The sequence below is a fragment of the Mandrillus leucophaeus genome, unplaced genomic scaffold (assembly GCF_000951045.1).
Source record: "Mandrillus leucophaeus isolate KB7577 unplaced genomic scaffold, Mleu.le_1.0 Scaffold4, whole genome shotgun sequence".
Classification (NCBI taxonomy): Eukaryota; Metazoa; Chordata; class Mammalia; order Primates; family Cercopithecidae; genus Mandrillus; species Mandrillus leucophaeus.
The window spans coordinates 998201-1014512 of record NW_012104253.1 but is presented as its reverse complement, the minus strand read 5'-3'; the positions used below and the strand labels follow the sequence as shown (position 1 = coordinate 1014512).

The 16312-nt window shown below is 53.9% G+C and overlaps 1 protein-coding gene across 1 annotated transcript in view; it reads right to left on the bottom strand.

The window, feature by feature from the left end:
* Window positions 1-473: 473 nt before the first annotated feature.
* CDC42BPB (CDC42 binding protein kinase beta (DMPK-like)) overlaps window positions 474-16312 on the bottom strand; it is a 99332-nt gene continuing 83493 nt past the window's right edge. Inside the window, exons 25-35 of the mRNA XM_011991792.1 lie at window positions 15756-15837; window positions 14499-14715; window positions 13989-14051; window positions 12288-12884; window positions 8634-8731; window positions 8451-8535; window positions 8235-8352; window positions 8017-8134; window positions 6723-6828; window positions 6521-6591; window positions 474-1924 (exon numbers count right to left, since the gene is read on the bottom strand). Of these exons, the coding sequence (XP_011847182.1) occupies window positions 1793-1924; window positions 6521-6591; window positions 6723-6828; window positions 8017-8134; window positions 8235-8352; window positions 8451-8535; window positions 8634-8731; window positions 12288-12884; window positions 13989-14051; window positions 14499-14715; window positions 15756-15837 (1687 nt within the window). The 3' untranslated portion in view covers window positions 474-1792. The remainder of the gene's footprint in view (window positions 1925-6520; window positions 6592-6722; window positions 6829-8016; window positions 8135-8234; window positions 8353-8450; window positions 8536-8633; window positions 8732-12287; window positions 12885-13988; window positions 14052-14498; window positions 14716-15755; window positions 15838-16312) is intronic.

The following is a 16312-nucleotide window of genomic DNA, read 5'->3' as shown; positions in this document are numbered from 1 at the left end:
CTAGGTCTCAGTGAGTGGCAAATAAAAGCCAACTGCCTGCATAACTCGGGAAACTGACTCTGAGCATCCTCTCAACCAGGGACCACTCACCCGGACCCAGGCCTCCCCGAGAGCTCCTGCCTCTTCCTGGGGCCTCTGGCCTGCCCCATCCTGTCCGTTGGGGCTGCTGGCGGGGTTAGTGTGTATGGGTGTGGACATGAAGACCCTCCCGGGCAGCTCCCTCCTGGGGCCCTGGCGCTGCCTGGCTGGGGCTCACAGGCACGCCGCCTTCCTCCCACCCTTCACTCCTGCCCCAAGGATGCCCTCTGCTCAGACTGAATACCCCAACAGCAACCTTTTGTGTGACCTCCGAGTGAGTTACCCAGAAGAGCTTCTGCTGGCAACGTGGCTCCTTCACTGCCTTTTGGAGTTCAGACACTTCTGGGGCCCAGACACACGAGTGACAGGTTATCACATCCAGACGGACCACTGGGAACTTTAAAACTGCCGTCTTCTGCTTTATTGACAGGTAAATTGTTCAAAAATGTTCTCACGATTCAATAATTACAAAGACTCAGACTTACATTAAAAAAGTAAAAACCAGAACCCTCCAGGTGCCCATCCAGCAGAAGGCCCAGGAGGGCAGTGGGGTGGCAGGGCTAGGCGGTGCTGGGCCACTCAGTGCTGACTTGGAGAAGTGCACGTCCTGAACAGCCTTGCCAAGCAGCCGACCGGTGGGAGGACAGGGGGAGCCTGGCCCAAGCTGTGGACAAGCTGTGTCTGCCGCCACAGTTAATCACAAGCCTCTGACGACACAGGGCCACAGAGCTGGTCACTCAACATCTGGTACGAAGAAGGGTGAGGTGAAATCCACGCGCAGGGCATTGCTGCGCCGTGGGCCGGGGCCAGTGTGCAGGAGTGTGTTGGGTGGGTCTATGTGATCATACGGGCTACTAACCACAGGGGCTCCATGCAGGGGCAGGACTGGTGGGTGGGGGGCGGCGGGGGCTTTTCCAGTGGCTGCTTCATGGCGCCCTGGGGTTCTGACTCCTCTCAGCCCAGCAGGCCACAGGGCCTGCCTGCACCACGACACTCGCTGGTTTTATGGCAGGAGGCGGAAGCCATGGAAGCGAGTGGAAAGCAGAGAGCACAGCTGACTTCACAGTAGGAGATACTGGTGACACTTCATGGCTGCGACCCAGAATGAACTGAACGCACACCGGGACGCAGGGTGTCACTGGTCCCGGGCCTCTGGCCATGACCAGGTGGTCACAGGACTTCTGCAGCTGACTGCAATGGCTAAGTGAAAAAAAGGCCACAAACTCACCTCCACTTTCCTCTGTCTTCAAAATTCTAGTGACACTGGGAATGCTATATGACCTCCTACTATTCTCCTAAGGTCCTAGGGAAGTCTCAGGAACTAGGGAAAAGACTGGGTACTGAGGCTGTGTCCCCAGACATCTGCTTCCGAAGCAGCCGCGTCATGACGGGTTTCTGCTGAGGAAGTGGCGTTGGCAGGGCCCCACACGCCTTCTCGGGTTGTCAGGGGTGGGAGAGAGGCTGTATGGGGGTCCTTCATGTGCAGACAGAACAGTGTCGCCTCATAGCTGTGCAGACGAACAGATGGGGTCTACTGCCACGAACAATGCGGCATAAAACGGATCAATATTATAATAAAGATTTGTCTTCTTCATCTCCATATCTACAAAGTGATTCTACATTTCCTTGGACAACACTGGAGGGCCCGCTCAGTCTTGGCACTGATGCTGGAGGCCATCCCCAGCCCCCGGGCCCCTGCGGCGAGCTGGCGGCTTCAGGTGTCACAGGCCGGCTGCTCCAGGCCTTCCAGGGGGAGCTGGCTCCTGTGGGGGGAGTTGGGGCTCGGTGGGCCGCTGGGGTTGGAGCTGTTCGATGGAGTTGAGTGTTTGGTGGAGTCCGAATCAGGCTGTGAACAGGAAGAGGGCAGGGTGAACACCGCTGCCCTAGGCTGGGAGGCTCGCGTGCCCAGCTGGATGCAAATGTTCGCTCAGGGACAGCTGTGGCAACTGCTTCTCCTTTCGTGTTATGAGAACACACACACTCTACACCAGCGATTCGTGGGGCCTTAGGCTTGCTGGTGAGAGTCACAAATTGATGTCTAACCCCACTCAAAAATAACATGGTAATTATCATTACAAAAGACAGCAACTCTAGTGAAGAAACCAGATGCGGCTGGATGCGGTGGCTCCCGCCTGTAATCCCAGCACTTTGGGAGGCCAAGGTGCGTGGACTGCACTTGAGGTCAGGAGTTTGAGACCAGCCTTGCCAACATGGTAAAACCCCATCTCTACTGAAAATACAAAAATCAGGCCGTGTGCTGTGGCTTACGCCTGTAATCCCAGCACTTTGGGGGGGCTGAGGCGGGTAGATCACAAGGTCAGGAGATTGAGACCATCCTGGTTAACACGGTGAAACCCCGTCTCTACCAAAAATACAAAACATTAGCCGGGCGTGGTGGCTGGCGCCTGTAGTCCCAGCTGTTGGGAAGGCTGAGGCAGGAGAATGGTGTGAACCTGGGAGGCGGAGCTTGCAGTGAGCCAAGATCGCACCACTGCACTCCAGCCTGGGTGACAGAGCGAGACTCCATCTCAAACAAACAAAAATCAGCTGGGCGCAGTGGCGTGCACCTGCAACCAAGCAGTCAAAATCACAAACACGACACTGTTTCTTGAGAAAAGCACTAGGAATAGAGGGGAACTTCCTCAACAAAATAAAACAGCTAACCACACTCAATGGTGACAGACAAATTTATCCCCTAAGATCAGCAACAGGCTGGGTGTGGTGGCTCACACCTGTAATCCCAGCACTTTGGGAGGCTGAGATGGGCAGATCACGAGGTCGGGAGATAAAGACCATCCTAACACAGTGAAACCCTGTCTCTACTAAAAATACAAAAAAAAAAAAAAAATTAGCCAGGCGTGGTGGAAGGCACCTGTAGTCCCAGCTACTTGGGAGGCCAAGGCAGGACAATGGCGTGAACCCACAAGGCAGAGCTTGCAGTGAACCGAGATTACATGACTGCACTCCAGCCTGAGCGACAGAGTGAGACTCCGTCTCAAACAAACCAACCAACCAACAAACAAAAGATCAGCAATAAGACAAGGACGCCTGCTTTCACCACTGCTATTCAACATGTGACCAGAGGTTCTAGCCAGAGCAATCAGGGAAGAAAAAGAAAGAAAAAGGATGCCAAGTTAGAAAGGAAGTAAAACTATCTCTGTTTGCACAGGACGTGATTATACACATGGAAAATCCCAAAGAAAAGAATCCACAAAAAACTAACACATTCAGCAAAGTTATAGGGTGTCAGATCAACACACACAAGTCAGTTGTATTTCTATACACCAGATGAACACATTGAAAAGGAAACTGAAAAAAAAAATTCAGTTTACAATAGCATCCGAAAGAATAGCTAGGAATACTTTAACCAGAGAAGTGAAAAATCTGTACACTATAAATTACAAAACATTGCTGAAAAAAATAGCTTACATAAATGGAACACACCCCATGTTCATCGAGTAAAAATATTGTTAAGATGGCTGTACTGGGCTGGGTGCAGTGGCTCACACCTGTAATCCCAGCACTCTGGGAGGCCAAAGTGGGTGGATCATTTGAGGTCAGGAGTTTGAGACCAGCCTGGCCAACATGGTGAAACCCCACCTCCACTAAAAATACAAAAATCAGCCAGGTATGGGGGCAGGCACCTGTGATCCCAGCTACTTGGGAGGCTGAGGCATGAGAATCACTTGAACCCAGGAGACGGAGGTTGCAGTGAGCCAAGATGGCGCCACTGCACTCCAGTCTAGGCAACAGAGCGAGACTCTGTCTCAAAAAAAAAAAAAAAAAAAAAAAAAGGCATTAATGATGAGGAACGTAAATGACAACCTATAGAACAAGAGAAGACGCCTGCACATGACATCTCTCACAAGAGACTGGTATTCAGAACACACCAGGAGCTCCTACAACCCAGCCACAAAAGGACAAACCACCCACTTCAAAAATGGGCAAAGGCCTTGAGTAGACATTTCTCTAAAGAAGGTATGGAAGTGGCCAACAAGCACATGAAAAGATGTTCAACATAAGCCCTTAGGGAATGCAAATCAAAACCACAATCAGGTACTACTTCAAAGCCACTAGAATGACTATTAAAAAGAAGAAAAACAAGAACAAGTATTGGTGAGGATGTGGAGACATGAGAACGCTCACACTGCTGGTGGAAATCTAAAATGGTAAACTGCTGCAAGAAACAATTTGGTGGTTCTTCAAAAAGTTAAACATAGAATTACCACATAAATTCAGCAATCCCACTCACAGGTATGAACCCGAATGTGAAAACAGGCACTCGAACACATATGTGCACACTCGTGTTCACAGCAGCACCACTCACAACAGGTGAAGGACAGAAACAGCCCAAATGTGCATCAGGCGAAGAATGGGAAAACAAACTGTGGTCTACCCATACAAGAGAGTATTAGTTAGCAACAGAAATGCCAACACTGATACCTGCTACAACGGGGGTGAGCCACAAAAACAGCATGCCAAGCGAAAGCTAGGCACAAAAGGTCAAAACACATTTCTGTAAGAAAGGCCGGGCATTGCATTTCTACGAAATGTCCAGAACGGCGAAATCACAGAACACGACTGGCAGCCCTGGTGCTGACGGGAGGGAGGGACGGGGAGAGAGTGCTTAAAGGGCAGGGGGTTTATTTTGAAATGATGAAAATGTCTTTTTTATTATGTTTTAGAGACAAGATCTCACTACACTGCCCAGGCTGGCCCTGAACGCCTCAGGCGATCCTTCCACCTCAGCTTCACTAGTAGCTGGCACTACAGGCGTGAACCATGGAGCCCAGCTAGAGTGGAAACGTTTCTGAATGAGAAAGAGGTGGTGACTGTGCATCTTTGTGGATGTACTAAATGTCACTGAGTTATTCACTTTAAAGGAGTTATTTTGGGCCCAGTGTGCTGGCTCATGCCTGTAATCTGAGCACTTTGGGAGGCCGAGGTAGGAGGACAGCTTGAGCCCCGGAGTTGGGAGACCAGCCTGGGCAACAAAGTGAGACCCTGCCTGTGTATTATTACAAAAATAAAAAAAACAAAGTTGTTGGCCGGGTGTGGTGGCTCAAGCCTGTAATCCCAGCACTTTGGGAGGCCGAGACGGGCGAATCACGATGTCAGGAGATCGAGACCATCCTGGCTAACACGGTGAAACCCCGTCTCTACTAAAAAATACAAAAACTAGCCGGGCGCGGTGGCGGGCGCCTGTAGTCCCAGCTACTCGGGAGGCTGAGGCAGGAGAATGGCGTAAATCCGGGAGGCGGAGCTTGCAGTGAGCTGAGATCCGGCCACTGCACTCCAGCCTGGACGACAGAGCCAGACTCCATCTCAAAAAAACAAACAAAACAAAACAAAACAAAGTTGTTTTGTGAATTTCACTTAAATTCAAAAGAACAAATAAGGTCATGCAGGTGAGACAGGCACTGGCTGCCTCAGGACACAGTACCCTAAGAGGGACAGCATCTCCTCTATACAGTGTGACAGCCTAAGACACACTTCGGATCTCATGAGCAGGAAACAGCGGACAAACTCAAACTCAGGAGCATTCCGTAAAGTAACAGCAGTGCTTGCTACAAAAATGTGACTGTCCCACCAGACAAAGACAGGCTGGGGGCCTGCTGCAGAGTAAAGGGTGGAAGAGTAGGATGGACAAAGGACCCAAAAGACAAAGGACTTCCAGAGGAAGAGACACCAACCTTGGCAGAACCAGCAACATGTGCAAGGCATCTCCTGTTCATTCGGCAGCCAACGTTAAAACATCTCAGTGCTGGGGCTTAGACGTGTGGTGGAGTGATGGACATGGCCCCTTTGCCTGCATCCCTCCCTCCCTCCCTCCCTCCCTCCAAGGATGGCGCCGGGGGCTAAGCCCTCAGCTCACTCCTCAGCCCTCAGCCCTCAGCACTGCAGCTCCCTGCCTCCCTCGACTGCATTCTCACCCCCATTCCACACAGGGGAAACTGAGGCCAGAGCAGTGTGGCCAAGCTGCACACAAGAATGCCGCCAGCCAGAGTGGGGCTTGTCCTGGAGGCGGTCCCTACACTCTGACACCGAGCGCCATCCCAGCTGAGAGGCAGCAGACAGACCAATGTGGAAAGTCAGCCCAGACCACAGCGACTGCTGGTGTATCGCACTGAAGTACATTAAACGACACAGGAGTCCAGAGGAAGGAGGCAGGTTGGCGGGAAAGTTTCCACTCCTTGTGGGGCAGTGTGACAGCACCGTCCCCTGTCAGTGTTCCCAAAAGAGCTCGGGGTCTGATCAAGAGACTGCTGCACGGGCCTCCTGGAGGAGGGGACAGCCACCCCTGCCCCTCCGATCACCCTCCCACCGGAGGTGGGGTGCTCTGGAAGGGCTGTGACACCACCCAGGGCCCCAGATCTTTGGGATGCTTTGCCTCCTGCAGTGGTGGCTCACAGCCTCAGTACTGAACCTGGGCAGCTCTCACCTCTTTGTCAAAGTCCTGGTCTGGATCGGACATACTTCTCAGAGGCACGGTCACGCCAGGCTCCGATCCACCTACAGAACAAGGACAGCTTTCCTCTTAGGGAGAAAGTCAAGGACAGAATCAAAAGCCTGCAGTCTCCCCATTCCAGCACCCCCTAGCCTCCACCTCCCCGAGGGCTGCAGTGGCCACACTTCCTCCGTACCTGATGAGGGCCACGAGATGTAGGGCTTGTTCCGGGATGGAGGCTGGCGAGCCAGGTTGGTGGGAGCGGGGCCCGGCCTTTCCTCCTGGGAGGGGGGCACAGCACTCTGGGCAGAGACAGCAACACATGAGCATGCTTGGTTGACACCCGGTGGGGCCGGCTGCGAAGTGTGTGTGACCTACGGCGGCTGCGGCCTAGTGACCTTGATGAGCAAAATGGGGGCCAAGAGGGCTCTCTGGACTGGACAAGGGCTCTGGACAGTCTGAAACTAAGAACTGGCAATAGCAACGTTAGGCCAGATCAAATCCTATAAAAAGTGTACTTTTTTGTTTGAGATTGAGTCTTGCTCTGTCCTCCAGGCTGGAGTGCAATGACACGATCTTGGCTCACTGCAACCTCTGCCTCATGGGTTCAAGCAATTCTCCTGCCTCAGCCTCCTCAGTAGGTGGGATTACAGGTGCCTGCCACCACGCCTGGCTAATTTTTGTAATTTAGTAGAGACAGGGCTTCTCCATGTTGGCCAAGCTGGTCTCAAACTCCTGACCTCAGGTGAACCACTTGCCGTGGCCTCCCAAAGTGCTGGAATTAGAGGCATGAGCCACCACACCAGGCCTAAAAAACATACTTTTTTTTTTTTTTTTTTGAGACGGAGTCGTACCTTGTGGCCCAGGCTGGAGTGCAGTGGCGCGATCCACTCACTGCAAGCTCCGTCTCCCGGGTTCACGCCATTCTCCTGCCTCAGCCTCCCGAGTAGCTGGGACCACAGGCACCCACCACCGCGCCCGGCTAGTTTCTTCCTGTATGTTTAGTAGAGACGGGGTTTCACCGTCTTAGCCAGGATGGTCTGGATCTCCCGACCTCGTGATCTGCCTGCCTCGGCCTCCCAAAGTGCTGGGATTACAGGCGTGAGCCACCGTGCCCGGCCAAAAACATACTTCTCAAGTAAAAAACAGAAAGTATACCATCTGTTGGTATGAGGGTGTTACTGAAAAATCACCACCTGATGGCAAACGTCCTTAGGAAGCCGTCACAGGCCGAAACGTGGCGGACTCTGACAAGTATCTGTAGCATCGCTGCCCAGGGCGGCCCGAGGCCTGCACACAAGGCCTTGTGACAGGGAAAGTGCTTGTGAACAGAGCTTCAGTGGAGACGCGCTTGTGTGACAGGTGCGCCAGGTCAGAGCACAGTGCCAGCCTCGCGGGCCCTGCCTTTGGGACGGCCTCAGCCAACACGGCTGCCCGAGCGGGGAGGAGGATGGAATGCCCTGCCCGCCCCATCCCCGCCATGCACGCACCAGAGGCAGGTCCATGAGCACCTGCATGCCGTCGCCTGGGCCCATGTGAGCCACGTGGTTGAAGTTGGTTGGGTTGGATATCATTTTGGATCTCAATTCTGGGTCTCTAAGCATCTCTCTGGGGAAAGGAAACACTTTTGAGATTCACGGACATGTGAGAATCCTCTTGGCCCCTCCCTAGAGCGAGGCCCGGCTGTCCCGTGAGACCCCGCTCCTACCGCCTCTGCTGCAGTCTCTCTTCCTCCGGGACCTTGAAGACGAACCGCCTTTTGCTCCTGGTGCGCAGCATCTGCTTCTTGCTGTTGTCGGAGGTGTCCGGCACGTTGAGAACCGCTCCTGCGGAAGCAGAGCGCGCGGTGACGGTGCTGCGGCGCCAGGGACACACGCCCCTCCGACTTCCCTTCCCTCCACTCCTAGTGCAGAGGAAGGCTCACCCGAGAACTTGCTCTTGAAGTAGATCAAGCGTGGAGGCTCACAGTTGAGGAGGTTCAGGGTGCCCTCAGAGTTCAGGGGCCTTATCTAGATTGGAAACCAGGGAGGGACAGTATAAGTGCGGCCACGCACAGACTGCACCGGGAGAAGCCCGCCCGCACCGGACGGCGCCCAGACCTCCTTACCCTGCGCAGGCCGATGGTCTGCACCCACTCCATGGTGCGCACATCAAAGACGTCCACGCCATACTCGCTGTACACCGTGACGTGGGTGGGGCTGCAACCTAGCGCAGACGGAGCAGGGCGGGGTGAGCCACAGTGGCTCGGGAACTCACCTGCCCTTGGGCCAGAGGCCATGCCTTGGCACTTGAACAAGTGCAGAGGCAGCAGCACTGCCTCAGCTGGTTCACGTCACCAAAGACTTCACGCTCCCACTCTGGAATTCATCTTCATTTCAAAGTTTAAACAAACACAATCGAATGTTTAAATGCTCCACCATCGCTCTGTAACTAATATTTTGAATACTATAGTACACATGTTGAAGGTGGCTTTTAAAAGTCTGGTTTTTCATTTAGCTCTCATGAGATGTGATTATCCTGAAAGCAAATTCAGGCTCAACACACTGGAAATTCAGGTAGGGGACGACTGTTCAGTATGGTGAGGCTAATTGTTCCATGGGAGATGGCAAGTCAGGCTTCCAGGTAGGTATTTAAACCCACACAGAAACCACTGCTGACCTCTGAGCAACAACCCTGCCTGTCTACCCTCCACACGAACGACACTAGACCCCTGGGAACCTGTGCTACGGCAGCGTGGGAGGCCCCTCTGCAGCCTGGTCTGAAGGCATATACAAGTGGGGTAATGGCGTCCTGCAGGGAGCTCTGGGGTCCGCGCTGTGCTCCTCACCTGCTCATCTGTCGGCTTACAGAAGCAACTTCACCCAAGGCGCCAAGGATGTGAGACCAAGAACTGCGGAGCCTTTGGCCATTTGGAGTTTAAGGGGCTTTCTCCATGTGTAGAAGAGCAACAACACAGCTGTGCCATGCGATGGAGGAGCGGTGCGCGTCCACCGCTCGGTCCCTCTGCGTGGGTGGCACTCTCACTGTCCCCACAGCCCCTCAGTGTGGCTTGGCTTCTGGCCCTCAGCTTGCACAAACGCAGAGCTGGGAGGCGGCAAGCCCCAAATGCAGGAGAGCTCCAGCTCAGTGCTCGTTCCTGGCTCTGCTGCCTCCAGAGTTTAAGGTTAATCCTGCATCATGACACACCTCACTGCCTGAAGATGCATTTTAAAAGCCTTCTGCTCTGTTTCTATCACAGGTTCCAAACAGGCTAGAAGATCAGGCCTTTTCTTCTGAATACAAAAAGGAAAATCAAACAGGGTTTGCAAAAAAGACAAAAGATACTGGCCTGGTCACCAAACTGCCTCTGAAGGAGCATTTCAGATGAACCTGTGAGGCCTCTGAGAACCACGTCAAAAGCAGCCCCAGAAACTGCCCTTCAGGGAACCACTCTCCACACACGGGCTTCTGGGAAGGCCCTTGCCTGCCAAGTACGTGGGGATTCGCTTGCAAGGAACCACGGAGAAGTCTAGTTTGCTGACTCAGTGATAAACAGATGCCCAGTGAAAAGATTCTAGTGAAACAGATTCTAGTGAAAAGAACACGGGCTCTGGAGCCTGACAGATGTTACATGTGACTCATGTGCACGCGGCCCCTGTGGCCCTCAGCTGCCTCCTCTGCAACAGGGCTGATGACACCTGCCCTAAAGGATGGGGAGGAGCAGGAGAGGCTACCTACACAGGGCGCTCAGCACAGGGTGCAGAATGAGCAGTTCTGCATCCTACAGGTGACAGAATTACTTTTGACCAGCTCTGAAACTCATCTGCATCTGCACTGTGCCCACGGGGGAGAGGAGACCCACCAAGGCGGAGAACCCAGGAACTTAGGTGTCTATGACAGACATGTGTGGCCAGGATCATAAATACACTGCAATAAGTGACCTGGGTCCTCTTCAACGTTACATTTTGCAAAAATGTAAATTCTGTGTGGTTTCAAACCCTGTGCTGGCTGCCCAAGAAGAGGACAGGGTGTTGGGGGAAGACTCCAGGACGAGGGGTGCTGAGGCAGTGGGACTGGCCCCTTTCTGCACCTCACTCCAGGCCCATGGCCTGGCCCCACTGCCCACACGTCTGCTGTGGTATGGCCATCAGGATGGAGCCGGGACACACTGCAGTAAGCCCCTGTGGGTGGAGGCTGGCCATGCACCTTACAGGCCTGGTGTCTAGCCATGATGCCCTGGGTATGCTGCTGTCTCAGCAAGGCCGACAATGGGGCAGACAAAGGGGTTTAGCTTCAGGTAACTGAAGGAGAACATAATTCCCCATCTCTTGCCCTGTTACCCCCCACCGCATCTGCCCAGTTTGTCTTCTGGCCTCCTCTTGATCTGTGGATTTGATGGTGCAGGCTACTCTGATAGATCAAACAGAGGGATTCTGAGGTTTAAGGTTTCCTTTCCATTTTAAGAGACACTGTCCCCCAGGCTAGAGTGTAGTGGTGTGATCATGGCTCACTACAGCTTCCATCTCCTGGGCCCAAGCAATCCTCCTGTTTCAGCCTCCCAAGTAGCTGGGACTATAAGCATGTGGCACTGAGCCTGGCTAGTTTGTTTGTTTGTTTGTCTGAGATGGAGTCTTTTTCTGTTGCCCAGGCTAGAGTGCAGTGAGTGGTACAATCTTGGCTCACTGCAACCTTCGCGTCCCGGGTTCAAGCGATTCTCCTGCCTCAGCCTCCTGAGTAGCTGGGACTACAGGCATGTGGCACTGAGCCTGGCTAGTTTGTTAGTCTGAGACAGAGTCTCGCTCTGTTGCCCAGGCTAGAGAGAAGTGGCATGATCTTGGCTCACTGCAACCTCCGCGTCCCGGGTTCAAGCGATTCTCCTGCCTCAGCCTCCTGAGTAGCTGGGACTACAGGCATGCACCACCACGCCCAGTTAATTTTTTTTTTTTGTATTTTTAGTATAGACGGGGTTTCACCCTATTAGCCAGGATGGTCTCAATCTCCTGACCTCGTGATCTGCCCGCCTTGGCCTCCCAAGGGATTACAGGTGTGAGCCATGTTTTGTTTCTTAATAGAGACAAGGCTGGTATCGAACTTCTGAGCTCAAGTGAGCCTCCTGCCTCAGCCTCACCCGGTGCTGGGATTACAGGTGTGAGCCACCGCTCCCTGCCCAGTTTAAGGTTTTAAAAGCAATCGGACAGCAGGCCAGTCAGGAAGTGTCCACTGGTCCTACTTTCCCCCAGTGCCACCATTCACAGAGAAAGTCACATCAACTAAGCGAATTAAGTGACCCAACTGTTTGAAAAACAGCTCCTACCACTTTCAGAAGACACTTGCTCTCCCAGGGGGAACTGTAACTTAGACACCAGAGGTGAATTTTTTTCTGGCCACCAAAACCCCTCAAGCTTGTCTTTACTACTGTGTAAGTTTCTGTATTATCACAAGGAAGGCCTTTTCAATGAGTGATGAATGCCACGCCCTGTTCTCGGTTCGCCGAGCCCTTCTGCCCAGGGGCCTATGCCCGCCAATGGGGTCTTCTGCTGAGGCCTCTGGAAGAACTGGCCCCACGTGCTCAGGGAGAGGTTGCTGAGCCCGCCCACTGCTGGTCTGAGATGTGAGATCTGAACCGCACTCTCTGCTGTGGGCTGTCATGGAGCCCATCTCTCCTGATGCTCTGACTACTCAACTAAGGGACTGGAAGACAAACCAAAGCAAAATCGAACACATGCTGACTGTCGGTGGGAAAAGCAGCAACAGGGATATGCAACAGAAAACATATACATACTACAGGCGACAGGAGCCGCAGGCCACATGAGCTCCTGCGCGCGTGCCCTCCGGCCTTGCGGGTCCACGTACAGTCCCATGTGGCTGAAGCAAAGCAGGTACTCCTCGCTTTCGAGCTCCACAGCACAAAGGGCATCAAAAGACTGTTGTGAGAGGAACGCAAGCGAGGGGTCATTGGGATTTACCAGGTTTAGAGGCTGCCCGTCCCCCTGGATGCTCAGCAGGCAGAACCCAGAGGGGTAGCCCACACAGAGCCTGTCCCTGAGCACCGCCAGGCACTGCACGCTGCCGGGAGCCACAATCTCATTGAACTTTCTGTGGAATGGCTTCGTTCTCTGGATCTCATAGCAAAGGATCAGCCGTTTCACGGCCACAAACAGGCAGGTGCCAGAGTTCCTCTTCAGTGTGGCCGTGGCCATGAGCTGGCAGCCTTTGGTTTCCGGAAGCTTGATGTCAAAACTGCCTTCCGCTCCATCAAGGGATGACCATGGATAGAGGTGCACATGGTGGTTCCGGCCACAGAGGAGGATTACAATCTTCTCTCTGGGAGCAAGCTCGATCTGGTGCACCTTCTTACAGTCAGCAGCACGGACGATCACTGTGGCAGGGAGGACAAGAGCGTGAGGCCAATGGGACAGCCAGCAGCTCACTCACAGGGGCTGACGGCCTTGGCTAAGGACCTGCCTAGAACACCCTGGGGCCCTCCCCCGGGCTCCCTTCCTATGTGCGCAGCCTGAGCCCAGCCCTGAGCCCGTCCCTGCCCACAGAGCCAGCGGCTTGAGTGCCCCCCGGAGAAGCTGCCCCACACATCCACAGTGTGCTCTTAGGGCAGCCTCGGGGGCCAGTCTGAAGGCTCCTCCGCCTCTGCTGCTGTGCACACCCCTCAGTGCACCAGGGCTCCAGCTGGGCTGTGCTTCCACCTGGGCCTTCGTACAGCGAGGCCCTGGGGTGATCTGGGCCTCCTTCCAGCTCATCCCCGAACCAGAGAATCCTCGCGCTGCACATGAGGAACAAAGCTGACTCCAACCCACTGGGGCCCTGAGACAAATCCTCTGAAGACACCGAGCTCACACGGCCCCCAGGTTAACCCAAGCCCCTTGCTTGCTCAGGAGCTCCCCACAGAGCCGCCAGGCTACGGCCTCACCCAGCGGCTGCCCCACCCTTCTCGCTCCATGGCCATCACGTGCAGAGATGCTGGGTCTGCGGGAAAGGACTACGGCTCACATGAAATGTTACTGGATTCCTTGGGGGATGCTCCCCAGGGTCCCTGTCCCCTGCCCAGGGCCAGTTCCAGTCTCCTGACGTTTCTGCTCCTAGACCCACGGCTGTGGAGCGGGTGCATGTCAGGATACCTTTGCCCTCCCTTGCTGGGAAGAGTGAAAGTGTCAAAATTGGAAGCAAAGAAACTAAAGCTTCTCAAGTGAAGCCTCAGCACATGTGGAACATCCGTAGCTGTTCCTCCTTTCCTTGACCCCGCCACCCACTCCCACTCAGTGCTCCCCTTGAAGAACTCAATGGATGCGACATGGAACTGAGCACCATGTCACCACGCACTCGATGCTGGTCTCCACGGCACTCTGGCCCCTCTGGCGCCTTCATCAAGCGCATTTGTCTTAACCCTTAGAAGCTACTGACCCTGTGCTGTCTGCAGAGGCCAGGCTGGGCCTGTGACATCCCAGGCTGGAACCCCCTGCTCACTCACCATCTCGGGTGACCTCTATGACATAGAGCCCTTCTTCTAGGCCGACTGCAATCCTGTCTGCATCTGTGGAGGGGTAAGTAACGTACACAAAGTCAGTACAGCTGACCGTGAACAATATGGGTTTGAATGCGTGGGTAGGCTCATTCACAAACATTCACAGATACTTTTCAACCACATGTGGATGAGAATACAGCATTCCAGGGATGTGACACTTCAGTATCGGGGGTGACTTTCTGTCCATAAGGACTCCACAGGGCCGGCTGACTGTGGGATTGAGTCTGCGAGGATTTGGGTGTGTGGGGGGCTCCTAGAGCTGACCCCCAGGCTTAGCCAGGGCCGACTGTACTGTCCACACAGGTCATCTGCTTCTTAACATGCATGGAGAAACTGTCTACAAACCCAAATGGACAACCCGCCTGTGATCCTCCTCTGATTTTCAGATGGGCACCACAGCACTGCTGAAAGTGCTGTTGCTTCCGACACTTAAAGGACACAGCCTCTGGGACGTACCCACGATGGCAGCTGTTAGGACGGCCTTGATGAGAGGCAGCGAGCTGTCGTAGGCTTCCAAGGGAACATGCACGACCTGATTCCTCAGCCGGTTTTTATGAAGGATGGACTGGAGTCCTTCTAGAATCCCAACCCACTTCCTCTTTTCATTCTCATTTTCTGTCAGAATGAGCAGCGAGCTGGTCTTAGAAGGTGCACCTAAGAGAGAGGCCGTCACCTTCATGACAGGAAACAGAAGAAAAGAGAGAAGCCATCAAACACCAAAGCTGCACACAGCTGCCACGGCCCTGCTGGAGCCACGCACCCCAGGAGCAACGGGGGCTGATGTGCTTCCCAGGCGGGGACCCCTGACTCCACCTCACTGGGCGCCTTGCAGGGGCTTCCACAGCAGGATACGGAAGGGGCGGGGTTCTAAACAGCCCATGAGATCGCTTCCTGGTCTCATTTTCGTTAATTCTCCTTTTGCCAAAACTATGAGTAGCTGCCTACTTTAAATCTTTCTTGAATAATCATTATATATAAAAGCAGATTCTGAAAATGTGTCCAGGAAAAGCAGATCTGAAAAACACTGGTCCAAATCATGCCTCCCTGGGAGCAGCCTCTGAGCACACACATTACCAAATGACCATCACTCCAGTAACAGTGATGGCAATTTCCTGTACTGTGTATGGGAGGTTGTTTCTGAATAGAGCTGTGATTTAGTGAAAGCTGATTTATAGACTTAGTTTTGTTGTCAACCAAAATTTTACTGTGTTTATAAAAAAATTCCCAATGGAGGGGGCTAGAGGGCTTCTTTCCCCAATTCAGTCTTCTAGAAACATCCTAATGCTACAATGTCTAACACTAACTCAGTGAGGGACTCACTCACTCAGCCAACAAAAACGCTGGCTCCAATTGGCTGGGGGGCACTGGAGCGGCACCTTCACGCCTAACCCACCACAGCGCCTGCCTGGCAGTGCACGCTGAGAGGACAGTGGCCGGGACGTGGACCGGGTGGAAGAGGAGTTTCCGATGTAGCAGAAGGGAGGCTCAGTGAAGTAGGGTGTCTGGGAAGAAGCCAGCCAGGAGGCTCCCCGAGACGGGCACAGGCAGCTACTTGGCCAGGACAGGACGCACAAGGACCTGGAGCCAGGCTGGAGGCCGAGACCCGAGGGTCACACTGGAGGTGCGCTGGTGGCTGCTGCAGCACAATGACATGCCTGGAATAATCAGTTTTAACCATGTGCTTTGTTAAAAAGATTAATGAAAAATTCATACCCTGAATATACATGGAATATCTCGGCGTGTAGCATGAATGACATCTGAGGCCAGGACTGAGCTCACGGAAAACTCGTCATCTCTGGTAAGAAAGAAACATTCAGCCCGCTGGGAGACACACACACACAGGGCCCGAGGCCCTCCCACGCCCTGCCTGCGCCCTGCCCTGCCGTGTCCTTCCACCCCCGTGTTCTGCAGTGGAGGGCGGGCCCCTCGCCCACGCAGAGGTAAGAAACACGGGCGGGGCCAACAAACACCTCAAGACTCTGGGAGGTGTTTCAGGGCTTAGGAATGCTGAAGGGAAGCCCCGGAGCCTCATCCACTCTGTGCTGGTGCCTCCAGACTATGCCAGTTAACAGACAACGAGGTCTGCATTTGGCACAGCCAGGCAGTCCCTCCACAGTCACATGCACAAGACAAGTGGGGTGAGGGGTGTGGAGGTGAAACAGGGAGTTGGGGGGAGTGAGGGGTGGGCGTGGAGGTGAGGGGGTGTGGGGGATGGGCATGGAGGTGAACGGGGAGTTGATGGTGGGGTGGGCGTGGAAGTGAGGGGGAAG